Below are 27,958 nucleotides of genomic sequence, written 5' to 3' on the forward strand. Positions count from 1 at the left end.
CTGCGAAACATAAAAGTGAAACCGTTATAATAATAATAATAATAAAATATTATATAATAAATATAAGTATTGTTTTTCTCAATTAACATCCAATCCAACTCCTCCGACATTAACGCAGGGCACGCGTCCTGTGTGAGAAGGGCCTGGGTGTTGCGTTACCTTTTGGCCACTAGATGGCGGTCTTTGACTTCAGAGCGCTCAAACCAAATGTGTGGGCAGGCTTTGACCATAGACCGCTGGATGACCCCCATCAGCCCGCCGTGGATCTGACCCACCTGAAACACACACAGCACAATACAAATACAGCTGGCTGATGTTGGAGCAGCCATCCTGGGAGAACAGGTGCTTGATCTCTGCGTGCGAGCCCCTTCAGCAGGGCACCGTGGTTACCATGGCGTAGCAGCCGTCGCTGGCCAGGATGATGACGTCAATGGGCGACGTGTGGTTGGCCACACAGATTCCTCCGTTCTTGGGTTTGTTCTCGCTGGGGAAGCCAGACAGGAAGAGTGTCAACATCAAGCGATGACGCCCGCGGTGGGCACGTTTATTACAGGAAACGCAGAGGAGCGCGTCGAAAACAAAGAGGGGCCATTACTCAGAACGGCAAGACGCATAAAGGGGACTCCAATCACCACGGCAGAGGAGTGGACATCAGAGGTTTGTGAACCGTGAGGCATGCATTACCCCAAGCCTACGTTCCAGAGACAGGTCGCTGAGTCTCATCAAGGCTGAGCGAGCCCCAGAGAGTAATACTGATTAAAGGAGGCAAGTTCATTATTGAGCAAACCTGCAAACCTTCAACACATTGTAGTGCAGGCTTGTGTCGAGGCTTGTGTCGTTCCAATAAAAATCACGTGACACATGACAAACGAAGCCTCGGTTTATGAGTGTGACGTTTGAAGCTTCGTTTAGGACCCACGCGAGTGGACCCTCTCCACTCAGACACGACTGTTCCGGAACGCAGTTTCGGAGTCTGGTTCACGGACCAAAACGTTTCTGTGTTACAAAATCAGAACTTCAATTTAGTATGTTTTCTAAAAGGCTTGAAAGTAGCCTACCTGAGTTTGGTAGGGCCCACATCAAAACCTATGGCAGAATTGTTCTATTTTACATTTACACTTACATTACACTTGATATCTAGATTTATGAATCCTGCATAATCTTATAGCACATAGTAAAACATTTCCCATGTTCGACCACAGCCTAATGGGTAGGACTGCTCACTGGTACTAAGCAGCACTGGGAGAGGTTTGTGTTTGGATGGGAGACCATTCAGTGTCTTCATGGGTTTTGTGTTCAGACCAAAGGTAGACTTGTATTTTTCTTGTATTTTATTGACCACTAGGTGTCCCTAGTGAGCCTCCGAAGCCTCGAGAACTGAACAATTTTTCAACACATCTGACTGGAAAGCTTCAAAGTGTTATGAAGCTTCATCTGGCCATGACTGATGCTGGTGGCTACTGAATTAACAATTTCTCAAGGCCTGCACCTCTAAGTTAATATCTACATATGGGTGTGGTAGTAGCTCAGGAGGTAAAGCAGGATGACTTATAACCGGTTGCCTGATCAATCCCCAAAATGTCAAGGTGTCCCTGAGCAAGACACCTCACTCACCACGTTGTGGTGTCACATGGGTGTGGTTCTGCATATGTTGTAATCATTTCTTATTTCTCAATGCAAATACATCCGGTCAGGATGGCATACGCCTGCAGCAAACATCCCCCCAGGACGACCGCAGTGCTCAGCAAGGGCCTTCAGCTCGCATCAGCTCGCCGGTGCACCGTAGCAGGCCTTTGTGTTTACTTAACGTTCACACCTCTGTTATGTTAGACCGGTCTGCACTGTTACATTAATTACTCAGTTAGGCGTCACATTGGCGTTCCCAGGAATATTTGAAGTAGTCAGTTGAGGTTCAGTTGAATTTCGGCACCATTCACCAATTATTACCAATAGCTACAATGCAGAAATTTTGCAAAAACTTTACTTGTGTTTCATTATGTTAATCCTAACCCTTAACACAACAAGTAAGTGCCAGCAATAGTCACAACCCTCAAATTCCACACTTTTGGCAAAGTGCCATGCTATCGTAGTTAACAACCTGTTAAATCAAGACACTGCCAACATCCCACTGAACTGCTCCCAGACTTTGGCCGCTTGCTTATGAGAGCTAATCCAAAATAACTGATCCGTAGGGTAAGTAAAAATGCCACACACACGTTACCTGTCGTGGTAGGTAATGATGGCGGTCAGCGCCCGGACGCATATCCTGTAGCACATGAGGTGCACCTTCTCGCTCAGGTAGTTCTTCACCCTAAAACACACACACACACACACACACACACACACACACACACACACACACACACACACACACACACACACACACACACACACACACACACACACACACACACACACACACACACACACACACACACACACACACAGTTAGGGTCCTCCTACAGGACTAGACCGGGCCTCTGGGGTCGTCAGGCCTCTTCCAAACGGCAGCTTCCAAAACGAAGTCCATTCATTGATCTGGACGATCTTCACAGAACACGAAGCACCGTGATCCTACCTGCCGTTGGGAAGCAGTCCCACGATGGAGGTGAGGAACACCAGGAGACCGACCCCAGTGAAGGCCAGCGTGACCCTGTCATGGAACAGAACACGTTAGGCCAGGGGTTCAGCCAGGGGAACGGTAATCCTAGACACCATGATGGGGGGAAACTATTCTGCAAGTGAGGTTGAAGGGTAACGCTCTCCAAAAATAGCCATCGTTACCCAACAGAAGCAGGTCACCTTTTTCCTATAAATCTACCCCATTCCACCGTCAGCTACACTTGGTCCCTAACACAGTAGGACACATTAACAGAACACATTAATAGAACACATTAGCAGCACAGTTAAGCTGTCAGGCTGAGCTGTTCAAACACATCAGGGGGAAGGATGAGATGAGATTAATGGACGCATTTACATAAACGGTGAAGTGGCCATCAGGCTAGAGAGGGGCAGATCTTCGTCCTCTCAGCACTGACGACACAGAGAGGAAGAATGGGGAAGTCTGGTGAGAACACGGCCTGTCTGCACTCTGCAGTGGCCTGATGTGTCTGACCACTGCTGAGTGGCACTCTGCCAGGGGGAGGCCCGGTGACTGGGCGGGCTTAACCGCGCCAGTTAGCCAATCGGCAGCTCCTGCTCCTCTTACATCATAGAAACATATATTGTGTATTCCATGAAATGCATGTGATAACAAGTTAGTTAGTAGTTTATACACGCTTTTTTTTTTTTTTTTTGAGTGGCGTGTATAGCACATTCAACGTTTTTTGAGGAGCATTTGCTAAAAGGAAGAGCAACATCAAGATGCTGAGTTACTGACCAAATGAAAACGGTCATAAATATTTTGTCAGTTGGAAATTTGTATTGTATAATTTACACATAACTATTTGCATAACATACTGACCTAAGACGACACGGTTGATAACAGTCCATACTAGCGCTACAGAAGAGCTCTCCATCCACAATGAAACCGCACTAACGCGTATCCAGCCGCTGATGTCTGGACCGCGGGACAAAGACCCTACACTGTCCTCACAAACACACACACTGCCCATCCTCCAGACTAATAACGGTTACGAGGGCCATTCACCCACTTTGAATATCGTTTCTGTTTTCTGGGCTGGAAATGTGTGGACTAAGATGTGTTGACACCATAAAGTGGTGTGGTGTCAGGGCCAGGAGGAAGATGGTTGACACCATAATGTGGTGTAGTGTGGAGGGTCAGAAGGGTGATGGTTGACACCATAATGTGGTGTAGTGTCAGAGCCAGGAGGAAGATGGTTGACACCATAATGTGGTGTAGTGTGGAGGGTCAGAAGGGTGATGGTTGACACCATAATGTGGTGTAGTGTCAGAGCCAGGAGGAAGATGGTTGACACAATAATGTGGTGCAGTGTGTAGGGTGGGGCTGGGCGATATGGACCAAAAGTCATATCTCGATATTTTCAAGCAGAATACATCGATATTTGTTGACACAATAACATAGTTGCCGTTGGCGCGCTCCAACTCGTCATTCTACATCGGGGGTGCCGCTGTGCTTTCATTTCCTGTCTGCCTGCGTCGCTGTGCTCGTTAACCTGCCTTGCTGATTGCAAACTCAATCCTAAATTTGGGTGTTGGCTAGGGTATCTAAACATTTCAAAATTAGTCAATCAAAAACAGTCAGAGCAAGATGTGGCAAATGTGTTTGATGGACATGTTCCGCCCTGAACGGGAATTTAAAAAGTGACGTGAGTGAAGAGCGGTGCCGGGGCAGAGTGTGTGTGAGCCAGAGGCAGAGCGGGACGGAGAGAGACAAGCAGAGCAGAGCCCTGCACAGGTCTTATTTTGCAAGCCCGTACCCCCAATACTTAAGACCGCATCCAACCCGTGTTCCGACAGTAGCGCGAATTACATTCCGCACCCGACCAGACCCGCTATAAATTGATACCGACGCCCGACCCACACCCGAAGGAAAATTAGACACATTAGCTGGAACGCGGGGGAATTACACTATCTGGTGTTTGCGGTGGTGCTTTAGATTGCACTCCGCTGACACTCGAGCTCGCTTCTCAGCCGGGGGCACTGCTCAGGCACTGCTCTCATTTTGAAATGCAGGCATATTTTGTATATGTGTCACTAATAATGATTTTTGTTATTTGCACGTGAGGCCTTAAAATTGCAAATCGCACAACCCTCGACCAACCCGCGCTCTTCGGGCGTCCGACCGCACCCGTGTCCCACACAGTACATTATTTTTCACCCGTTTCATCCAAATTGTGCGGGTCACCCTTCAACCGTCGGGGACCCGCGGGTACACGACCGCGTGCAGGACTCTGAAGCAGAGTGAGGAAATAGCAGACGGCAGGCGCGGCTCGGAACGACTTTTTTCTGGAGCAAATGCGCTGTGATTTCAACGCAAATGAACTACATCGATGTTGACGATGGACTCACGTTCCATGACTCGTTTGAAAAAAATATCGATGACATTTCAAATATCGATACACCGCCCAGCCCTAGTGTAGGGTCAGAAGTATAATGTATAATGTGTACAGTATAATGTGGTGTTCGTGTCAAGAGCACAGGAGAAGGGTGGTGGACACCACAACGCGGTGCAGTGTGGAGGACGTGTCGGGCTCTACACCGACGGAGCGGGCACCTGAGCGGCAGCAGGAAGCCGTAGCGGATGAGCAGGCCCAGGCCCCACAGCACAGTGAGCCGCAGGCTGATGTAGTGGAAGTTGTAGTTGCTGCGCGTCAGCAGGTTCCAGGACTGCAGTTCCTCGGCGCTGAAGCGCTTGGTCACCTCGTCGTCCATGATGCTCTCCACGCCGCGGCGCGCAAAGTAGAAGATGTCCGACATCTCGAACTCCGAGGCCGAGTTGAGGTCCCGGTTGGAGCCGCTGCGGCGGATCTCCTTGATCTCCTCCTCCAGGGAGGTGGGCTCCCGGGCGATGATGGCTGAGGGGAGGGGCCGGAGGGGCGGGGAGAGAGGGTGAGGACATGGGGCGGGTCTTCACTTATTAACACATGCAGAAGGGATGAACCAATCGCTTACATACCATTTGAGTAGGGTTTGTACAGCAGGTGGTTCTTCTCCTTGGCCCCCCTCTCTAGCCGAAGCGTCGCCCACTGGGAGACAGAAGAGAAGAAGTCACGCTACCACCCAGGTGGGCTCGTCTTGGACGCTGTTGTCATAGTAACTGGATGGTTTCGGGCCTCCCCGTTTTTGTGCCATGGTTGGTAAACTTGTCGAGGAACCGACAATATGAAAGAACACTTCAAATTCATCGATCGATAGATACCATCATCAAGCAACATTCAGTATGATTGGGTGAAAAAATACTGAATATTGATTTATTGTTCAAATGGTTGATTTATGGTGTAATGTATTGATTTAAGTTCAAATCCTAGCAGACCTGTAAAACCCCAGCAGATGTTTTGACAATAAAAATAAACAAGAGAGGACTTAGGGAAAAGAACAAAGTGTTCCTTCTACAGTCGGGAAGAAAGGGGGAGAAAAGGGGGGAAGATTGGGGGAGGAACAGATGTTCACAACACAGTTTGCATCGAAACACCACTCTGACCCTCACCATTTTCTTGGACATTATGCAACATGTTGCAGCTATATGTTATATAGGGAAGGCATCAGGTTGTGCTGGGCTAGGACAGATTGAAAGCTGCAGCTCAATAAGGCAGCGGTGTTGGGTTAAAAGAATGCCAAGAATGCATGTACACGAAAAAAGGGTTTTGCCTGCAGCACTGGTTGTTCGTTTTGAAAACCTCCTCCCTGTTCCTTTTACTTGTACTGAGGGCTTACACCGCTGTTGCAGAGTAAGGCATTTAGAAAACTCCCACTGATGCCCTAAAAGGAGGATGCTTGGAATAAAAGGTAAACATGAAATGAAACCTTGTTAAAACGACGTCTTTACGACGGGTTTAAAGAAACAAAATCATACACATAGTCCAAAGCAGTGTCACTATCAATACAAATAATGCCCACAACACATTCAAACCCTTTTTCTGCTAGCCTCTCTTCTGGTAAGCCCTGTCACAACACGCCTCTAGACCGTGCTCCGTTTAGAGAGGTGACTCCATTTCTGTGAAATGGAACCCAGCCAACATGTGTTTCTAGAACTGGGTGTGGAAGAGGATCTTACATTTAAGACTCCTTCCCCCCTCCCTCCCCACACACACCAAAAAACGAAGACAAACAGGACAAATCAATAAGAGCCAAGCATGGGGCTTCTAACAAGCCATTGAATCATGCTCCGATTTACACGTGCGCAGACATTCAACGGGCTGAAACAGCCCCCCCAACACCCCCTGACCTTTCCTAGAAAGCTCTCCAAGGACCCTGCTGGGACGATTTTAGAGAGGACATTAAGAAGACAGATGAACTTCTTTGGTTTCATCGTCCAGTGGCCTTTGCCCAAATAGAGTTGAAACCCTGATAGCCATTTCAGGGTGGTGAAACGAATGCAACTTACAATAAGTACATTTGTCATAAGCTAGCTACTGCAGATGCTCCACAATTAAGTACTATGAATAAATACAACATACATTATGTGCGTACATTAAGCGCCAGGATGTACAACAGACAATAGTGGGTGGGCAGGGGGGACTGGATGGCTATGCAGAGTCTAGGTGAACTCTGAATAGTTGAGTTTTGAGTCTTTTGCGGAAGCTGCGATCCACCACTGTGGATCACAGTGGATCACCACTGTGGTCCCGAAACAGAGAAGAGTTGTGACTTTGCTGATCACCATCTTCACTGATCGACCACCATTATAAATAGTGTCTTCTAGTGATTTAATCTTGTACAGTCCCGAGCCAAACCCTTGAGCATTTACCTGCCTGGGTTCAGTTTACGCTGGAGGGACCAGACAAAGGACGCATACAACCAGTTGTAAATAGCGTTAGACTAAGAGGTCAACCTCAAGGTAATTGCATGAAATCACATCGAAGCCGCAGACTTAAAGAAAGAAGGAAGTAAACAAAAGGTACAATGTGGCAAGAGGAAATGTTGAGACTAAAGTGTTGTAACACTTTAAGAAAAGACCCGTCTCGAAAGAGGACTTTACCTTGAAACAATTATTTGGCCCTTTAACACTTACCTTAAAGACCTTCAGTAATGTTTTCATGTAGAGCCGTCGGATTCCAAACGACACCCCAAAGATGGCCGGCACAATGATGAAGACGAGGAGCATGGTGAACCACACAGTGAGGGAGATGCCCAGGAGAATGCATAGCAAGTTGTTGAAGGGGTTGAAGAAGAGCCCCATCTTGAAGTCTGGCAATCTCTTAATGACTCAGACAGAAAATGTTGTTGCTGCTGCTGCTGCTGCTGCTACTTCTTGGACCGTAAGCGGCCCTAGTCCCTGATGTCAGAACACAACATTCATGAAACGGCCTAGCAAATCAGATTTCACACAAATGAGTCCATGTCCGTGAAAGGTGTTTTTCTTTTCTTCATCGGGGGCAATGTCATTTCGTTTCATTATAAAAACCCATCCAACGGTGTTGACATTAAACCCAAAGCGACTCCGAGTGGACGATGGAGCTGAGATGTGGCGTCAGTTAGGTGGTTTCTGCAGCAGGTCTGTTCCCAACAACCAGCGGGTGGTCCCACGCAGCTTCAGCAGTGGATCAGAGAGGTAACGCATAGCGGCTGGAAACCATGTCACCCTGCTCGGTGTTAGAGACCTGAAATACACAAAACCAGCTGGTCACTTTCTCTCTCCTGTAGGACAATAGTAGCAGAAACATCAGTAGCAGCAAGCGGCTGAACCAGGCTGTAATTCGCTACTCCGTGTTGGGACGACAGCCCGCAGTGAACCGTTAGTGAACCGGTGGAACTCCACCCCACAGTGGTCTGGTTAGTGAGCCGGTGGGACCACAGTGGTCTGGTTAGTGAAACGGTAGGACTACAGCCCGCTTGGTCAGGTTAGTGAGCCGGTGGAACTACAGCCCGCCGTGGTCTGGTTAGTGAGCCGGTGGAACTACACCTCGCAGTGGTCTGGTTAGTGAGCCGGTGGGACCACAGTGGTCTGGTTAGTGAAACGGTAGGACTACAGCCCGCTTGGTCAGGTTAGTGAGCCGGTGGAACTACAGCCCGCCGTGGTCTGGTTAGTGAGCCGGTGGAACTACACCTCGCAGTGGTCTGGTTAGTGAGCCGGTGGGACTACAGCCCGCCGTGGTCTGGTTAGTGAGCCGGTGGGACCACAGTGGTCTGGTTAGTGAGCCGGTGGGACTACACCCCGCCGTGGTCTGGTTAGTGAGCCGGTGGGACTACACCCCGCCGTGGTCTGGTTAGTGAGCCGGTGGGACCACAGCCCGGACGACAGATGAACCAGCTGTGATGTTAACAACAGAGACCACAGGGCCGTTTATTGTCCTGCTTCCTTCAAGTTAAAACGGCCAGCATGTCCATCGCGGCTGGAAGGCAACGAGAACACAGCGATCGATGAAAATTTAACCTTAAAATAAACGAGTGTGTCGCTCCCTGGACGCGGAGGATCGGATGCTAAAATTAGCTCATTACTAGCATGCTAGGACTGGTGATCCGGCGATGCGCTATTTAGCATGCTCACCGGTCCGACGGGCTACATACAGGATACCGATCAACTACGGCACATTACTCACGTTTGTGTTCATTTGCGGACGGTCATTTAAAATAGCGACCATATAAAGCTGATGTACCGCAGAAAGAGATGCTAAGTCCCGTGCCGTTAGAGTAAGCAGCTCGAGAGGCGCTCATCACCGTCCGTCTTTGTCTGTGCGACCGTGAACTCGTTCCGGGGGAAACAAGCCCGGAGCGGGCGGGCAGCACATTGAGTTCTTTCAACGGTCCGGTCCCAGCCCAGCCTGGGCTGATGGTGAGACGCGGGGTCACATATGACGCCTGGTGGTGACTGAGCCTCACTACAGCGATGAGCACAAACTAAAGATCAGTGAGAAGCTGGTATTTTGTTTCTGTTCATCGTGGTAACGATGAGTACCACCAGGTGTCATATGTGACCCCTCGCCCCGCTCCTGGGCTTGTTTTATGAAAATGAATGTTTTATGAAAATTAATGTTATAAAACTGTCAAAACTATGACAGAGAGAGAAAATAAAAAAACATTCAACTAAAAATATCAATAGCTAAAAGTGGTTATATATATCCTACCATTTATTAGACACTATAATATATAAAACGTCAGCACAATTGGCACTTGGGATGTCAAAAATCTGTTTATTCACACATGTACATCAATGAATAATAGTAATTGATAATTGAGTCTATACAACAAAAACAAAACAATATAGTTTAATAATATAGAAGTATTCAACCACCAATGTGAAAACAAAATGCAAAAAACAGCAAACAAACACTCTTATTACAATATTTATACATTTTCTGTATGTGATAGCAAACACTTTTTTTTACTTAAGGTACAAACATAAGATCCAAAAAAGGCTGTCCACCAGTCACATTTCCTTCAGCAGCATTAGATGTTGCTTTCTAGGAGTGCTTCAAAGTCTGGTGAGCAGACCATTTTATGTTGGATGTGACCTAATACGGTCATATCCCCTGTCCGGCCTTCTGTCCCAATAGATACCAGTTCCTGGAACAAGAAAAACAAACAAAATGGGGTTGGGTTGAGATTGTAAAAAATGTTAACACTCCCAATAAAAATAGTAACTATATGGATGTAACGGGATAAACAACCTAGGATAGGCAATTTAGCATTTTTTCATATTTGTTAAAATTCTTTTCACATCCTGTCAGCATACAATCAAATGCTCTCACTAAAAATAAGTGCAATCTAGTGTCTTAGGCTGTCCAGGCCTGTAATAAGCCCATCATTCAGCCTGATGGACTCACTTCCGGCCTCTCTATCTACCAGACTAACGTGTCTCTGCGTGACTCTGCCCATGCACTCCTCACTTACTATGAGTCTTCAACCAGTCTTCAACCAGCCTTCAAACTAGGCAGAGCTAACTCTAAAGCATTAGTCATGTGTTCTGTGGGAGTGGCGTTGGAAGGAGGAATGAAGGGAGTGGTGGGACTTCTGTGGTTGGAGACTTTCAAAATCTAACTTACTATGGCTGGTTTTTCCAAACTGCCTACCCTAGCTTTAAAGGAAATAGATATTGGAAACAGATGAGCAAAAATGCACAGCAGGATGTTTTGAAAAGTTTAAAAAAAATATGTGGAAGGTTGAAGTGTCTGAGTCTATAAATAGTCCTTTTACCTGAAGAAAAGCACAGGACGTTCCCAGAGAAACGTCCAGCTTGATGTGTCCCAGGATGAGCTGGACGCGGCCGGACTTCCGCACCAACATCTTCCCCACGAGGCCCTCTCTGAGGTCCTTCAGCGTGCAGCTGTTCTCCTCCTCTTCCTCTTCCTGTTTTGCAGTAAAAGTTTGTTTTCAATAATTACCTTGCTCAATGAAAAAAAAATAAGAACAACAACAGCGAGAGCCATTTTCCAGAGACTGTGTGTCCACCTGTGGGTCCGTCTTCTGCACCATGACCTGGCCATCCGCCGACTGCACCTCCGTCTTGATGGGCCGGGTGTCCATGCTGGGCGGCTGGCCGGGCAGCGAGTCGGGCAGCTGCACAAAGAACAGCTCCTCCCCTTTGCTCAGGCTCCACCGCTGGAGCAGCTCGGGCAGAACCTCGGGCTCGGGCAGTGGGGGGGGCCGGAACGCAGACTCCACCTTCTTGATCTCCACCTCCGTGGGCTCCTGCTTCACTGTGGAGACCAGAGGACAAGGACTGTGGGCGCCAGAGCGTCACACCCGACACGATCATACCACTGGGGCCCACGGTCGAGCTGAATATGAGGGTTCAGTTCTGAGGATTGAGAACCTGTGGGGAGTTTATAGGTGCGAGCTCCGCCGCCATCGTCCGAACGAGCGTGGAACCAGAGTAGATTCTGGTTACGCATTTGGAAACATTTTGTGTGTGTAAGAAGCCATGTTATTTTGTGTATGAAGCCATGTCATTTTGTTATTATTGGAAATAATTCCATCTGGTGTTTACAGTTGTACACTAGGACACACAAGGTGGTCACAAGGAGGATTCACAGCCCACACAAACTGCTGACCCCAGCATCCGCCTTTTCCCAACTATTCCCGGTTCATGTCCCTCGGGGCGCTGAGATAAGTCTCCCTAAGCAATGTAGAGTTACGGATTAGAATACTATTCACTAATTACAATATTTACTTTTCCGCATATCTTTGCCATTTATCACGTAAGAAAAACTCCTGTTTTGTTAAACAAATTATGTTTTGTTAAACAAATTATTTCAGAAAATGTCACTGTATGAAAAATGTATCTATCCAGATGGACATTATGGGTCACAGAGGCACATATGTTCAGCGTGTCAAATAAGGCCTATCTACAACGCGGCAGAAATGTTCCTCAACAGGGGAAGAAGGAAAGAGTCATTAACTTTGACAAGGAATTATAGCGCCCCCTATGGAGGAAGTGGTTCCAAACTTTTTGGAGACCTGCTTACAGATGTGAAAACCTTTGCACAATCAGGGGCCGACGTATACAGATTTCCCTATTAGCACAATAATATCGTCTACAATAACAAAAGGCATCCACCGATACTCTGAAATCCTAATACTCTGCAAAGTGGCCGGTACCTTTCGTTTCAGGTTCCATGCCGTCAACGTCCTCCTCCTCCTCCTTTTCAATTTTCGCAACTTCAGGCAAAAACTCCTCCCTAAAACCCCACCCTGACACCGCGAGAGGGAGCTGGACGGGGCAGCTCCTCTCCTCGCTGCAGAGGCGAGGATCATCTATGAACTGTAGAGGGTGGGCTGGGATTAGAACACAGAACGCGTGTGGGTGAGGTCATGTTCATTCAGTGAGTTAAGACGAGGGAGGGACTCACGTTGTCTCGTTCCAGCTTGCGCAGAATCTCCTTGGTTTCTTCCTCCGTCTCCCTCTTCTCCTTCTTGATGTTGATGATGGGCGATGGACCCACGGCGGGGGCGTCCCTCTCCGTCTCGTATGTACCTGAGGAACACACCCACACTCACACTTCACAAAGGGCATCCTCGTCATAGTTGTAAAAATCAGAGTTGTAATGATCTATGCTCAACGCTAAAATAAAAGTATCATACAAAATGCACACAACTCAATCACATGTACTAGGGCTGCGCGATTATGACAAAATTATGAATATTTTGCCTGATATTTTGATTGCAATTATTCATTGTGATTAACAGATATTCGATTACATTTTCCAACCATGTCACAATGCTTTGAGTCATCTGTTAAGCGTTAAGTTGCATCTAGCAGTGGGGTTGCAGATTGCATCCATTGAACCCCCCCCCCTCCCCTCTCCCTTACCCACGACGTAGGAGAAGCTACGGTGGCCTGTACTCAAAATGACGTCATCGTATACAACTGCATCGAGTGGCAAAGTGGATAGGATAAGGTTCATGATTGAACTGTTCGGTCAGTAAAACTATGGGTCATAGATTTCAAGTAAGATTTCCGTTATGATTCAAATAAACATGCGTCCCTCCAAAGCCGTCTGGGCTGTTGCAGAAACATGGCGGTTGTTGGGTGCGTTCTTTTATCTGGCTCGACCAATCAGCGGTCACTTGCCGTGAACCTCCAAAGCTAAGACAAGCTCTCGCAACACGTAGGTCATCTACCGGCGAAAGGGGGTGTCAGTGGTCTCAGAGTGGCGACACAGATTCTGCATACGATTGGCTAATTGTAAAGGCTACCGCCCTTCGTGCAACCCTTCTCGTGTGTACCTCTCTTCTTCATGGTCATCTCAGCAGGTCCCTGTTCAAAGATGGAGTGGGACTGGATGACCTCTGGCCGACCCCGGCCTCTGCCTCTCTCTCTCTGGCCACGCCCCCCCCGCTCTCCATCCCTCCTGCTCCTCGGATGCTCGCCCTCAGCCTTGGTTCTGAGATTCAAAACAGACACTTTCAGGTCCAACTGTTTATAAAAAGTCTTTCATATGATCTATTATGATTGAGTCGTTGTGCTTAGATTTTAGGAACTTACTCTTCTTTAGCTTTTCTGCCAATAATGTTTGGTGTAAACGTTTTCTGAAAAGCAACAAATAAATGTTCACCAGTTGAGTTGAAATGATATTGTACAGTGTAAATAGAAACACATTTATCACACACAGTCTAAGGTGTTCCCCATCTAGAAATGGTTTGAGTAGTACGCCAAATCTTTTGAGGCGACATCTCCTAGACACCGGATGACTACACATCATCATGCCTATGTAGTAGCGAACCAAGATGATTCAGAAGACATAATCCTTCATCAGCCCTACCTTCTTCACCCCTCCTAGGGTGAGGTCCCTGGAGCGCATGGTGGGAAGGCGACCGGGAGAGAGGGAAGAGGGTATTCTACGGCCCACAGCCGCACCCCTGCCCCGGCCTCGAGGCGTAGACATGCCCTGGCCACTGCCATCACCAGGGCCTGGTTCAGCCATCTTGATTCCAGTCACTAAATTGGGGACACAGATAAACAAAATAGAAGGGGTCGGGAATGGGTACCAGAGCCGTCGCGACATCTCCATCCACTCCAATGGACCCGTATTTTGGCGGATCGTGGAGCCTCTCAATAGTTCCCGGAAGTTAGCCTCTCGCATGGAGTTGAACCCCAAAGAACTCCGTCTGGAAGGGGAGTGGCAGCTCCTACAGGGTCTTGTAACCGGCCTTCTTAATTGTATCATTGCTTGGGTTCATTCCGTTTGAGGTTAGTCTACCTACTGCCTATGTTGTCTTTTGAAAAGGTTTTCTTAAACGTGTCCGTATGTTTCATTATCTTCTTGAGATATCCATTTTCCTTTCTTGTTTTTCTCAGTGCCACCTTTGCTTTTTAGTGATCGTTTCTTGTCTTTCATTTTTTCAATAGATCAAATTGACTGGCTGCTGGCTGACTGGCTGGTGTCAGGTCTCCCTGTCTCTGCTCACTAGCCAGGTCTCCTCTTTCTTCACTCCCTTCTCTCAGTCTCCTCATCCCTTCTTTCCTCAGTCTTTAAAGCTGAAGTAAGTAGAAGTTCATACTTGGTATGGTGGGAATAGCATCGGCTCTTAGCCTTGCCCTTTTAGGTCTTGACAAACTCGTCTGCCTCAAAACATTGCAGAGTGACTTTTGAGTTTAGTTATTTTTTTAAAATAAATCAAACATTAAGCTTCCCAATGGTGTGTTCTTTGTTTGTGCAATTAGAGTGTTTGCTGATAATTACTTCACTTTTTTTTGTTGTTGTAATCTTTGATTACAGTTAAATTGCTCCTGCAGACTTAAGCCAACCATGGGTGTCTCCTCCCTGCGTCGCTGGGGAAACCGTACAACAGTCCTCCTTTCTCCGAGCGATGGGAGCATCCCCATGCAGCAAAGCAAACCATAGTGGGGACTATATGCACATCGATATATAATAATATAATATATTTTATATATAATATTAAAAAAACGTAACATTGATGTTACTATGTACACATGTCGGTGGGCAATATAAAAAAAATAAATCAATCAATTTATTGATTCGTAATTACCATAAATCGCAGTTCTGTCTCTAGATTTATGCTTTCTATTCAGTTTTGAATGAACCGCCCAGCACCTCGGGGAAAGGTCTCCATGAACCTAGTGACGACCAAGCATGTTGAACTTCCGGTGTCATCACTCTCTCTAAACAGCTCTGATGGGTACCTCCTGTTAATGTATCAGCATATTTATGTATCAACTCATTTAGTCATCAACATTAAGTCGTTTGTTTCATACACATTATGCCACATTGTGGTTTTTAATACAACCAAGATTAAATATAATACAGCAGTTTGATCTGATCACTGATTTATCTCAAACATGAACGTACACACGTAAACAAAAACTGTGTGCATCTATCGACTTAAGTACTTTAACCGACCTCCGAACCAGGTTAATAATAGGTTTAGGTAATGTGATATCCTCTATATCCACTATGTTGAAAAACGAATACAGCAGCCAACCCACATGTTAATTAACTCATGTAAGGAACTAGGAAAGAAGAAAACGATAGCGCTACGCAGGGTAACATTTGACACATCTGAAAGTAAATTACCGTATACTTCTCCCGATGATCAGAAATGTTGAAGTTGGTTTTGAAAGTGGTAAATGAGGCTGCTGAAATCACTACCTTCTAGTCTACTTTTTGCTATGTGACACTGCATGTGTGCAGCGACATGACAGTTCCGGAACTGACGTAGACATTTGTGTTCATGCGGATCAAACTTGCGCTCTATTTCTGTCCGCCTCGGTCATCACGTAAACATATGTAATAATGTAATAATAAATAATTACATAAAATATAGTTAAGGGTTATCGATAAAGAGTATTTACAAATGTAACAGTTAGATATTTAATTGTTTAGACAACATAACATAATAACATAATAATTCAAGTTAACTAATAATTAACCATAAGGCTCAACATAACAAAGCCTTTTTCATCCATGATCCATGACCGCGCTAACACTAAAAGTAAAAAGGATACAGAAAATCACACAAATTGGGAATATATTGAATGTCTCCGCTGTTGAAATTTTTAAATAAACAAAGTAAGGGTTAGGTCTTGTATGCTTTTTCTAGTGTGTACATTTACCGATTAAAAATACTGATTGAAAGAACCTCCAACAGGGTGATTCTGCATGTAGAATCTGTGGAATCTGTAGTCACGCACCCCCCTGCCTCCAACTCCACGCGCCCTTGTAGCTGTCACAGCGTGTCTAATGATGGATGATTGCAAATGAATTACCCTTTGAGGAAATTGCTGTTCTGTATAATGAGTCTAACACCATGGTAGCTTTGAATGATACCAAGACCGTTTCTTACTCACACTGCACTGTCTCCTCATTCTCTCACCGTACCAGTTTAAACTTCATCTTATCTCATTCACACGTGACCTCAGAGACTTCAGCCAATACATATGGCCTTCAGACTTCAGACTTTAGACTGCAATATCCCCTATATTAAAAAAACACATATTTCCTAAATATTCCATATATCCTAAATACATTTGGAATGTTTAATCACCAGATTAAGAACCCATAATCTAGAGAGGGTATTTCTTAATCCTATGTAATCCTAATGAAAAGGTTTCATTTGTACATCGTGATGGGGGTCAAAACACATTTAAATGCTGGAGGGGGAATCTGCTTAGCTATACTGAGTGGACTCATTCAACGGCAGACTCCTCCCCACGGCCAGTGGCAGACCCCCCATGGAGTGGGTCCATATGGCATCCCATCCTGTGTGTGTGTGTGTGTGTGTGTGTGTGTGTGTTGTTTTCACGCTGAGTCTCCAACGATGTGCGTTGTAGATCAGGGCCACTGCTGCATTCTCCGTCCCATTCTCTTTTCCTTGCAGTGAACTGACCAGAGCAAACAAAAAACAAAATTGCATGTGACCTTAACGGGCAATAAAGCTTCCGTGACACTGATACACTGCAGGACAGCCGGTTTCATACCCACACTCCCACTTCCTGTCCATAACTCGCAGCGCATGCCATTTAGAAGGGCACTCAGAGCCCGTATATACACCATCTCGGCCGTGAATGAGTTGGCGCTAATGGAGTGACCTATGCCTCTTGGCAGCGGCCCAGGCACCGCTAGTGGTTGCGTACCGCAGCAGCTCCGTGGTGTGTAGGATTCGGTTCAATCTCAGTTTAGTCTGCATGGTTACATGATAGACTAGCAAACATCCTCATCTGTGCCCTGAGCCAAAGGGATACTGGGAGGGAGGGGGGGGGGTAAGTAGTGTGTGGGTATTGGTGTAGGTCCGTATGACACGTGCAGGGGGAGCAGGAGCGAGAGGCTGTGTGTTTGCAAGAGAGAGAGGGAGGGAGGGAGTGAGAGAGAAAGAGAGGATACAAAAAAGAGTGTATGTTTGCGTGAGAGTCAGAGAGTATCAGAGAGGGAGGGAGAGAAAGGAAGAGGAGAAGCGAGACCGATAAAAAGAGAGTAAGAGGGTGTGAGGGAGAGAGAAGGGGAGAGGAGGAGAGAGACAGAGGAAGAGTGAGTAAGGGGAAGAGACGGCGAGGGGAGGAAGAGCGAGAGAAAAAGAGTGAGAGAAGGAGTGCGGGTCGGAGAGGAGGCTGAGTGTTGGTTTCACCTCCTAATCGGTTTCCCTCTGAGATCTGTCATCGACTGCATTGGAGGAGCATTAGAGGGAGCAGGTACCTGAAGAGGAGAGGACGCTAGCACATCTCAGCCCCGTGACTCCACCCATACATCTCTTCACCCATCCAGTCATCCAGGTAGGCAACCTTTTACATTTAGCTTGAATATAATCGTTTTCTTTATTTGAAGTGTTTATTATTTGACTTTCTGTAAGTGAGGTTGTATGTATCTAATATTCATGTTTTTCACTCAGAGTAAACAAAAAATATAAGATACATTTGAAGATTATCTTTAGGACATTATCTTACCTCGCAAGTAAGTGAATCTGTTTTGCTTCTTGGCCGATGTGAGTGTTTCCTTTCTGTGAAGTCCATTACAATATCATATTCTCTTAAGTGCCTGATGATTACACTTCATTGATAATTGATGGATTATCCATATTCACATCTGTGGAGAAAACCATGACTATGTCTCTGTTATGTTCCCCATATGTGTTCAATGATGGGCCATCTGTACACATGTCGTGGGTTTTGACAACCCAAGCATTTTAATCCATCTTTCTGGCACGGAAATAAACGAACAAGCCACTTATTTTCTCTCAAGCAGTCTATTTTTAGCATTGCTGTGTAAACGATATTACCATTTTAGATCAATGAACTGTGAAATCCAATCTTTTTTTCACGATTAGTGGGCTCAGTCCAAAGTTCCCAAGCGGGTTTATAAATTAGGCTGTTGTAGCGTGCAAATGCAATGCGAGGCTTTGATTGTGCCATTGTGTCTTTCAACTGTACCAATGCGGAGCCGAAAGTGGAACACATGCATAGAGATGGAGGGGCTTTGATGTCTTCAGAGAGAGCCTCCTTGCCCCATATTCCTTCTCAGAGAGACACCCATATGAGAGGGAACAGCAGCTGCGAAAGTGACCCGTGGAGTGTGAGCATGCGTGAGCGTGCACATGAGCATATGTGTATTTTAGGGTCTCCATGTATGATTGTGTGTGTGTGTGTGTGTGTGTGTTTGTGCATGCGAGTGTGCACGCCAGCATGTGAGTGTGAGCACGTGCATTGTACGTGCGTGTGTGCGTGCATGCCACTATGAGTGTGTGTGTGTGTGTGTGTGTGGGAAAACAGCAGGGCTCTCCCTCCATCCGCTCCCAGTGTGGAGCGAGCTAGCGCACACATTTCACAGTTGACAGAGTTTTAATGAGCTGCTGCAGCCCCGCCGGTCACAGGGCTCTCACACCTCGCTCACCGTCAGGCCCCTGGCCGGGTGGAACCAGGGCTCTCCTTCCCAACGCACTGATGCAGACCGCATGCGCCGGCCGCAACCAAACAAGGCAGCTAATGACCCTTATGGTCTGATTGTAGTCGTGTGTGTGTGTGTGTGTGTGTGTGTGTGTGTGTGTGTGTGTTGTGTGTGCAAGCATGGTCTAAGGGGCGCTACTGCACTCTGGCATGACAGCATATGCTCTATGTTGCTTGGGCCGGCCACGATGGAGCCTGGACTTCTTGTGTGGCGCTGTTACAGTCGAGTGTTCTGCCGTTGAAATAAAACAGGGGGGAATCGTTTGGCGTGACAACATCACAATATCAAGAGGGAGAGAGAGCGAGAGAGAGAGCGAGAGAGAGAGAGAGAGAGAGAGAGAGAGAGAGAGAGAGAGAGAGAGGTGGAGAGTGGGGGAGAGAGAGAGATAGACGGGGAAGAGAGAGAGGGAGAGGCGGAAGAGAGGGAGAGGGAAGAGAGAGAGAGGGAGAGAGAGTGAGAGAGAGAGGGAGAGAGGGAAGGGGTGAGAGAGGTGGCGAGAGGGACAGAGGTGGAGAGGCAGAGAGAGGGGGAGAGAGAGAGATGGGGAGAGGGAGATGGGGAGAGAGAAAAAGAGAGAAAGGTGGAGAGAGGGAGCGATGTGGAGAGGAAGAGAGAGGGGGAGAGGAAGAGAGAGAGAGATTATTATGCGATATCACAGGGACATATTTCAAAGCTGGGAATATCTGGGAAATGACAGCAGAAGTGCATTTGTCACAGGGAAGAACCTGATACCGATCGTTAATACACAGCTGAAGGGCAGCCATCAATCTCAGGAGGGCGAGGGTGACAGCTAATTCTTCCAATACCCTGACCGATAGATATTGTGCTGTCCGGCCCCAAGGCTGTGTGTGCTGAACCGCAGCCCCCCGGCTCTGGCGATGGACCAGAGGATAACAGCCCCACGTACCACCATGCATGGTATGGATGTTACCCTAAGTCGGTCCCGTATCACCAAACCCTGATCCGGGGAACAAGCCTTAAAGCCGAAAAAGAAGCACAGTTCTCTAGCACTTAGCTCGCTCAACTGTTTCAAACCCCAATGCGCCATTCTGGGAGGCGGTTTCCCTGCCTAGCAACCGTTGAGCCAGAAAGTTTTTCGCCGCTTCCCATTCCCTCCACCTCGAGTTCAGAGTTGCCTTTTTGTTTCCACCGCCCCTGTGGACGCTGGAATCCCAGAGGAGGATCAGCGGATGAGTGTGGAGTGCTTCTCCACCGTACATGCCCAGGGCACAGCAACAGAGCGGCGCTGGTTGCCAGGAGACAGCTGGTAGGTGGATTACAGAATACACTGGCCCGGCCCAGGGCCAGTCAGTGGGCACGGGCTCCGCTTGTTATTGGACGGGGAAATGTCAGAGGAGGGCAAGGAAGAGGAGGGAGGGGAGGGAGGGGACAGAGAGGACGGTGGGAGAAGAGGGAGGGGAGGGGAGGGAAAGGGAGGGGAGAGAGAGGAGGGTGGGAGAAGAGGGAGGGGAGGGGAGGGGAGGGGAGGGGAAGGGAGGGAGGGAGGGGAGGGAGGGAGAGATGGGAGGGAGGTGAGAGAGGAGACGGGAGGTAGGAGAGAGGGAGGGGAGGGGAGAGAGGGAGGGGAGGGATGGGAGGGGAGAGAGGAAGGGGAGGGGAGGGGAGAGAGGGAGGGGAGGGCAGGGGAGGGAGAGAGGGGAGGGAGGGGAGAGAGAGGAGGGTTGGAGAGGAGGGAGTGGAGGGGAGGGGGGAGGCTGAAGGATGGGGAGAGGTGCCATAAAAAAAATGCTGGTACATAACGTAACGGCAACACAAAGTTCCATCGGTAAAAGGTTAATTGGATTCCGTTCTGAAGTACTCTTATGAAAGCGGCTCTGCAATTCCCACACAAACACGGCATGATGCAATTTCATTCTCTTGATGACGGACGTTGCTGGTTCTTCAAATGGTTTCTGATCCCGTGTAGCCACTGAGCCGTCCTCTCTCTCTCTCTGTGTCTCCCTGTGTGCAGCCAACTGAAGCCATGGAGACGCCCCTCTGCACGCCCCACAACATCCAGATCTGCGAAGTGACCTGCGACTCGTTCCGCATCGGGTGGGACATGAGCCCGGAGGACACGGCGCGCGCCACCCACTTCTTCATTGACCTGAGCCGCAAGGAGAGCCGAGACCCCAACCGCTTCAAACACAGGGTCTGTCCCTCCATAGCTCCAAACACAGGGTCTGTCTGTAGCTCCAAACACAGGGTCTGTCCGTAGCTCCAAACACAGGGTCTGTCCGTAGCTCCAAACACAGGGTCTGTCCATAGCTCCAAACACAGGGTCTGTCCGTAGCTCCAAACACAGGGTCTGTCCGTAGCTCCAAACACAGGGTCTGTCCGTAGCTCCAAACACAGGGTCTGTCTGTAGCTCCAAACACAGGGGCCGTGTCCCAATTCAGGGGCTGCATCCTTCGAAGGGCGCGTCCTTCGAAGGTGTGGCCTTCGTAGACCGTGAAGGCCACACCGAAAGCAGAATGAGCGTTCTGGAATGGGACGGTCTAGCCTACGGATTGCGTAACCAGCCGTTAACGTCCTTTACCTTGCGTGACCACGCGCCACTCTTGTCTCCTAGCAACCCTGACAGCTGCGGTTCAAACCGGACAGCAGAGGAGAATTATGGAGCCAGAAATCATAATTTTATTTGTTATGTTTTATCTTTTATTGGAGGAGTGGGAGCAGATTCACCGCCGGGTGAAGAGGAAAAGAGGACGTTGGCTTAACGTTAATTAGTTTAACGTTATATGTCTAGCGTTAATGTCATTGAACTTTGACAATAAAGTTACATATTTAAAATGGTCCCAAACTTACTTTTATATATATATAAAAAAAAGTTTTTACATAGTTTTGTCATTAAAAATGTATTCGCTGCAGCTGCCGCTTCCGCTCTCTCCGCGCCATTTCTGAAAAAAAATCCAACGCGCAATGAATCTTGGGATACGTTGGGCCGTGAAGGATCCACCTGGTGGGTCCTTCAAATCCGGGAAACAAAGGCTGCGTATCTCTGCTGCATTTGAAGGACCCTTCGAAATGGGACAGCACTTGATGCGCCGCTGTGACGTAAGCGGTCTCCAAATGCGTCCTTCGAAGGATGCAGCCCCTGAATTGGGACACGGCCAGGGTCTGTCTGTAGCTCCAAACACAGGGTCTGTCTGTAGCTCCAAACACAGGGTCTGTCTGTAGCTCCAAACACAGGGTCTGTCTGTAGCTCCAAACACAGGGTCTGTCTGTAGCTCCAAACACAGGGTCTGTCTGTAGCTCCAAACACAGGGTCTGTCTGTAGCTCCAAACACAGGGTCTGTCTGTAGCTCCAAACACAGGGCCTGTCTGTAGCTCCCTCCAGGGGTAGCATCGTGGGTGCATGGGGTCTGAGTGGGACGTTGTAGGCCTTTTTCTTTTCACGTCAGACGTTAGCATCGAGCCGTGGAGCGGGTGAACAAGTGAGCCAAGGAACAATCAAAACATCCATCACTGCTTTCACTATGTCACAAACACGACAGAGTGCAGGGTACCATGAGAATCAACATAAGACCTAAAGACATGAGAGCCCAAAACAACCAGGCGCACACGTCAGTTCAGTTCATTCTATTATATAAAGCTACAAACTGTCCTCATGGATGGCTCAAACAACAAGCACAATCTGTTTGTTAATGATTTTTTAATGTCTTCTCTTCCGGTTCCTCCAGAATGAGACGAACAAGACGTCTTTCTCAATGGTCTGGTTGGCTGTGTGGATGAGCTCAGCACCGCTGATCATCCACACATAGAAAACACTTTTTTGCCTGAGTCAACTCTGGAATAATGGATGTTCCCTTGCAGTCACTTCCAATGAAGGCAAAGTGGAACATGTGCAGTCAACAGCTTCAGGCCAGTGACTCATGCAAGCAATGTTTCGCTCAAATGGACTCGGGCTGACATAAATCTACTGCAGCAACACAGCTTCTACAGAAATAGTTTTGGCACATTCAGTGCGTATTAACCAAATTATGTTCAACTAAAAATACCAAAGGCCTCAACTTAAAATATGTACGGAAATAATAGTATTTCAATTCCCCTCACTTTATTGAATACGCAATTCAACATGTAGTCATATCCAGCCGGACAGTTTACTTCTTGAGACAATAATTGGAGACTCAAATTTGAGAACCTAACATTATTTTTTTTCCATAAATCATTTCTCTTTGGTTTTCATGTCAACAATATAAGTGCCAATCATCACAGTGAACTATTGACTTTGCCGTTCAAGAGGTGTCGAGATGATGGCACGCCATTCACAACGATTATAGTGAGTGAATGACTTCTGCCTCTTTCTCTAATATGAAACAAGACACACAAGTGGAGTTGCATCAGCCATGTTGCCATGGATATTGGTCCTCTGAGCTTGCGGTAATGAGCCATGCTGCACAAGTCAGGGGCAAAACAAAGCATCTTGTTTTGATTGGATGAGCGTAACCTCGGGTTTGTGCTGAAAACAAACCTAAGAGCTGTTGAAATGTGGTTTGTGGAAGAACACTATTTAGCTTAACAGAGGGTTATCAACAGGAAAAAAAGACAGTGTGTGTGTGTGTGTGTGAGTGTGTGTGTGTGTGAGTGTGTGTGTGAGTGTGAGTGTGTGTGTGTGTATGAGTGTGTGTGTGCATGTGTGCATGTATTTGTATCAGAGCAATTTCTTCTGCGTTTTCATCAACCCCCTTGTGCCTTTGTGCGTCTTGTCTGCTCAGGACGTGCCGACCAAGCTGGTGGCCAAAGCCGTGCCCCTCCCCATGGCCGTGAGAGGCCACTGGTTCCTGAGCCCCCGGACGGAGTACTGCGTCGCGGTGCAGACCGCCATCAGACAGGCCGACGGCGACTACCTGATCTCAGAGTGGAGTCAGGTGGTGGAGTTCTGCACAGGAGGTAGCGGACACGGGACTGGAACTGTTGGGCCATTTGTAGTCTACCTTGAGACCTTTTGAGGTCTAGCCTGCTGTAGGACTACTACATCCCACTGATTTGATGCGTCGAGGCAGTGGCCTAAAGTGTCGTTTTTTCACTTTAACGCAAGGACTGTAGCACAATAATAAATTGTGATAAAAAAAAGTTGTTACTGATATTGTATGTTGTACGATTACTGTACCGACAGCGGTATATTGTTTCTCTTTCTTCTGACAAATGTACTTATTGTAAGTCGCTTTGGATGAAAGCGTCTGCTAAATGCCCTGAATGTAAATTCTATTGCAATACAGCAATATTGTATTGATATTGAACCGTGTGTTTATGTCACCTAATGAGAATGACCGGTATTCTATCACCGCGTTTGTCTGACTCTGCAGATTATGCCATGGATCATCTGCAGCAGCTGCTGGACAAGGCCTCAGGCTCCACCGGGAGGCTGCTGAAGTTCTCTGTGTTCTACCGCAACCAGCACCCGGACTACTTTGAAAACGTCAGGTGAGTGCGTGTCGGCCATAAAGATCACGTTTGAGTGCATGACGTAGGATCTACCTACCGTTAGGGTTACACAACAGCAGCAGCCTTTAACCTTTAAGCGCTTCTCCCCTGTCTCTAACAATTAGGAGCGAGTGCGGAGGACTCATGCGACCTTCGCTGAAGGACAACAGCGGTAGTCACGGCTCCCCCATCAACGGCAAGCTGAGCGGAGTCTTCCTCAGCTGCAACACCGAGTTCGACACGGGCCTGCCCCCGAAGGACTCCCCCTACGGCTCCCTGCGCTTCCAGGTCCCCGCCGGACGCCTGCTCGGCGCCGACACCAGCCTCTACTTCGCGGACTTCTACTGCATGTACACGGCGTACCACTACGTGGTGCTGGTGCTGGCCCCCGGGGGCTCCGACGGGGACGGCTTCTGCCGCGGTCGGCTGCCCCGGCTGGATCTGTCGTCCAACCCCTTCCTGACGCGCATCGCCCCCGAGGCGCCGGGGGAGGAGCCGCTGTTCTGCCACGCCAGCGACGTGATCCTGGAGGTGCTGTACACGGAGCCGCTGCACCTGGAGACGGGCACGGTGGAGCGCATCAGCGGGCACCACCAGCTCATGAGTCTGACCACGGCCAACGCCAAGAAGGACCCGAGCTGCAAGGTGTGCAACATCAGCGTGGGGCGCTGAGCGGACACAGCAGCATGGGAGGGCAGAGTCTACTGCACGCTACCCACTGAACAATGCCCAGGGCTGGTGGGTGGTGGGCGGACGCAGCCCGCACTGAGTAGTGTGCCACACTGTGAACACGATTGGAATGGAGCCCAAACGGTTCCCCCGTTGACCTCTTTGTCTTCCCAGTCTAGAACGGTTTATGTTTACATTGTGTAATGCACTTCCCTGCATCTTTCTGGCTACTCCTATGCCACTGGTATTATACATGTCTACCTGTGTGACGCTTTAGTCATGTCAGAACTAGGCTTTATGTTAGATCATTATTGTTCTTCAGTTGTTGTTTTTTTAACCACTTTATTATTTAAAACCTCTGCTTTTGATTTAGACATTTGCATTGATGTGTTGCCCCTTGCACCTACTGTATATTCATGTTGTAATGTAAAATCACTTGGGTTATAAACACTCCAAACTTTGAGGAACCAGGAGAATGCATATTTCAATTCATAATCATATTTATATATAAAGTAATTTTTCTTCATGTTTACTGTAATGGGAATGACCCACAATCCTCATTTTATTTCTCAAATGACCATTGCCAAAACAGCTGGGATTCTGGCCTGCTGTTCTGTAGTTTATGAGGAAATTGAAACTGATTTAATATTATAAATCCTCAACCTCATCTTCGAAAACACCTCCCCAGGGAGACGCCCAGTGCGGATGCCCGAACCACCTCAGCTGACTCCTTTCTAAGCAGAGGAGCAGCTGCTCTACTCCCGAGTTCCTCCCGGATGGCTGAGCTTCTCACCCTATCCTATCTCTGAAGGAGACGCCCGCCACCCTCCTGATAAAACCCAGTTTTAGCCGCTTCTCGCAATCTCGTCCTTATTACAAATAACCATTATCTATTCAATTTCTGAACTATGGTTAAGAAACAACTTGCAGTCATAACATATTATCGATAGAAATCATCAGACTTAAAGTAAGTAAAATACAGACTTAAACCTTTCATTTACTCAAGCCAATGAAAGCAGTAGTATTTTTTTTTTATTATTATTGTAGAGTGAGATAGACAGGAAGGTATGGGAGATGGCTGGGAAGACATGCAGCAAAGGACGACGGGCAGGAATCGAACCCTGACGCTGTGGTAAGGACTGGGCCTTAATGGTAGGCCTACGTGCTCTACCCGGTGAACACCCAGTCAGTATTTTTTTTAATTGATGCTCATTATCATGTAATTCAGTGGTCGCTTCAGTAGTTCATTGCGTTGCGGTCCCGCCTTGACACAGATGGGAGCTCACGCAGATGAGCACCCCGTAGTTCTGTCCCTCGTTGTTGTCCCAGAACGGCTGGCTGTGCCCGTCCGGCAGATAGCTCAAACAGAACTCGATCCTCTTCTTGGCGTCGAGCACTTTGGGGACGGGGACGCTGAACTCAAAGATGTCCGTCTGCGGGCCGCCGTACCGCGCCGGCACGTACACACACGGCACGTCTCTGTAGCTCTGCCAGGAATCGAACGTGACGCGCACGCGGACGTCCTTGTCGGGGCTGATGTTCTTGACCCGCGCCGTGCCCCGCAGGACGGTCGACTCCGTCAGCACGGCGCAGCTCTCCAGCACCACCATGTCCCGGGCCAGCCGGCTGCGGAGCGCCTGGAAGTCCGCCGACGGCTGGGGGAAGTCCAGCTGAAGCCTCGTCCCGGGGCAGCAGGTGGCGACCGTGCAGCTGTAGCAGTCGTCCGTCGACAGGACGGGCGTGATGACGGCTCCCAGTCCCCGGAGCGAGGGCGGGGGGTCCGAGGGCCATCGGGAGGAAAGCCCCGCGTCCTGGTCCTCGGAGAACAACCGCACGGCCGTCAGAGACAGCCCCTTGGAGTCAGCGAAAACCACACGCTTGTTCTTGACCGGCACCCCCCCGGCGTTGTAATCGTCATCGTCGTCGTCATCGTCGAGTATGTCGTCCATGATGAAGGACAGCAGGGGGTCTATGTATTCTGGGCACAGCGTGTTGGGCGGTGGACGGATGCAGGGCCGCTGGGGCTTCAGGATGGGCACCCAGACGTGAGGACACAGCTCCTGACGCTGGTTCAGGCACAGCCGGACAGCGATCTCCATCAGGCCGGCCGACTGGGCCCTGGAGCCGAGGATGACCTCGGGCAGGGCCCTGCAAGAAGGGAGGAAGAGGAGGGTGAACCACATGGAGAATAACGTCCTCAGTTAACATTCAGACCAGTTAACATTCAGGCAGTTTAACGTTCAGTGTCACCTTCAAAAGAAGCACTTGTATATGGAATATCAAATCCAAATCCAAAATATTTGGTAAAACTATGAGTCAAAATTAAGGGCCACATCGACATTTGGATTCTGAGATTCAAATCTGAATTCTGAGAATAAAGTTGGTTTATTCCTATTTCTGACTTTCTCAGAATCCAGATTTTTATTCACATTTGGCCCTAATCCTCTTCCATAAAATGACATTATAGTAATTTATATAAAAAAATAATTGATTTGATTTGCCAACAGCTGAATCCTGGATTGCATCAGAAAATGATAGTTTCTTACGTTGTGTCCTTCAACTTCTTCCTGTTGGTTCCATGTCGTACGGCCGCCTGGACCATCATCTGCGCGGCAGAAAGGCAGTTAACCTGGCATTCATGGAGCTATATTGCACATCATGTCTGATCTCGAGAGCCACTTTGTAATACGGCTGGAGGTGAACGCTACTTACATTGAAGAAGTTAGTAAAGTCACCAGTTGTAGAGGGTGCCTGTAGTCTGCTGAGTACCACATCCTGCTATTTATACTGCAACACTACTCCTCCCCCTTTGCCCTACTAACCCAGCCAAATAACAACGACGTGATATAAAATAATAAATCAAACCAGACATAAGATAACAGTAC

At 48.1% G+C, this 27,958-nt stretch overlaps 4 protein-coding genes across 7 annotated transcripts; 1 reads left to right on the forward strand and 3 right to left on the reverse strand.

The window, feature by feature from the left end:
- Window positions 1-155: 155 nt before the first annotated feature.
- On the reverse strand, window positions 156-9,436 carry LOC311343814 (glycerol-3-phosphate acyltransferase 4-like; the record flags this gene model as incomplete). 2 transcript variants are annotated; one of them, XM_084468777.1, is made up of 8 exons in its annotated part: window positions 9,183-9,436; window positions 7,655-8,243; window positions 5,600-5,669; window positions 5,198-5,498; window positions 2,579-2,653; window positions 2,222-2,311; window positions 391-484; window positions 156-275 (listed from the first exon to the last, which is right to left on the reverse strand). In XM_084468777.1, the coding sequence occupies exons 2-8, from the start codon at window positions 7,820-7,822 to the stop codon at window positions 156-158; spliced, it is 918 nt and encodes a 305-aa protein (XP_084324903.1). In that variant the 5' UTR covers window positions 7,823-8,243; window positions 9,183-9,436. The 2 variants fall into 2 exon arrangements, with proteins under 2 accessions (XP_084324903.1, XP_084324904.1); XM_084468778.1 differs by having other exon boundaries at window positions 9,240-9,334.
- A 332-nt stretch (window positions 9,437-9,768) lies between these two features.
- polr3d (polymerase (RNA) III (DNA directed) polypeptide D) lies at window positions 9,769-15,741 on the reverse strand. The gene is made up of 9 exons (XM_084467967.1): window positions 15,618-15,741; window positions 13,845-14,020; window positions 13,568-13,611; window positions 13,309-13,466; window positions 12,432-12,556; window positions 12,181-12,343; window positions 11,032-11,279; window positions 10,777-10,929; window positions 9,769-10,146 (listed from the first exon to the last, which is right to left on the reverse strand). The coding sequence occupies exons 2-9, from the start codon at window positions 14,004-14,006 to the stop codon at window positions 10,030-10,032; spliced, it is 1,170 nt and encodes a 389-aa protein (XP_084324093.1). The 5' UTR covers window positions 14,007-14,020; window positions 15,618-15,741; the 3' UTR covers window positions 9,769-10,029.
- A 1,901-nt stretch (window positions 15,742-17,642) lies between these two features.
- Window positions 17,643-25,076, forward strand: phyhip (phytanoyl-CoA 2-hydroxylase interacting protein; the record flags this gene model as incomplete). Of its 2 annotated transcripts, none has more annotated exons than XM_084467694.1 (5): window positions 17,643-17,809; window positions 20,950-21,129; window positions 23,696-23,870; window positions 24,287-24,404; window positions 24,530-25,076. In XM_084467694.1, the coding sequence occupies exons 2-5, from the start codon at window positions 20,962-20,964 to the stop codon at window positions 25,074-25,076; spliced, it is 1,008 nt and encodes a 335-aa protein (XP_084323820.1). In that variant the 5' UTR covers window positions 17,643-17,809; window positions 20,950-20,961. The 2 variants fall into 2 exon arrangements, with proteins under 2 accessions (XP_084323820.1, XP_084323821.1); XM_084467695.1 differs by lacking the exon at window positions 17,643-17,809 and adding an exon at window positions 20,115-20,244.
- A 965-nt stretch (window positions 25,077-26,041) lies between these two features.
- On the reverse strand, window positions 26,042-27,958 carry ppp1r3c2b (protein phosphatase 1 regulatory subunit 3C2, duplicate b). 2 transcript variants are annotated; one of them, XM_084468839.1, is made up of 3 exons: window positions 27,786-27,957; window positions 27,620-27,678; window positions 26,042-27,221 (listed from the first exon to the last, which is right to left on the reverse strand). In XM_084468839.1, exons 2-3 carry the CDS (start codon window positions 27,676-27,678, stop codon window positions 26,318-26,320), a joined length of 963 nt encoding a protein of 320 aa, XP_084324965.1. In that variant the 5' UTR covers window positions 27,786-27,957; the 3' UTR covers window positions 26,042-26,317. The 2 variants fall into 2 exon arrangements, with proteins under 2 accessions (XP_084324965.1, XP_084324964.1); XM_084468838.1 differs by having other exon boundaries at window positions 27,620-27,958.

This window comes from Micromesistius poutassou (genome assembly GCF_964030765.1).
Source record: "Micromesistius poutassou genome assembly, chromosome: 5".
NCBI classification, from domain to species: Eukaryota; Metazoa; Chordata; class Actinopteri; order Gadiformes; family Gadidae; genus Micromesistius; species Micromesistius poutassou.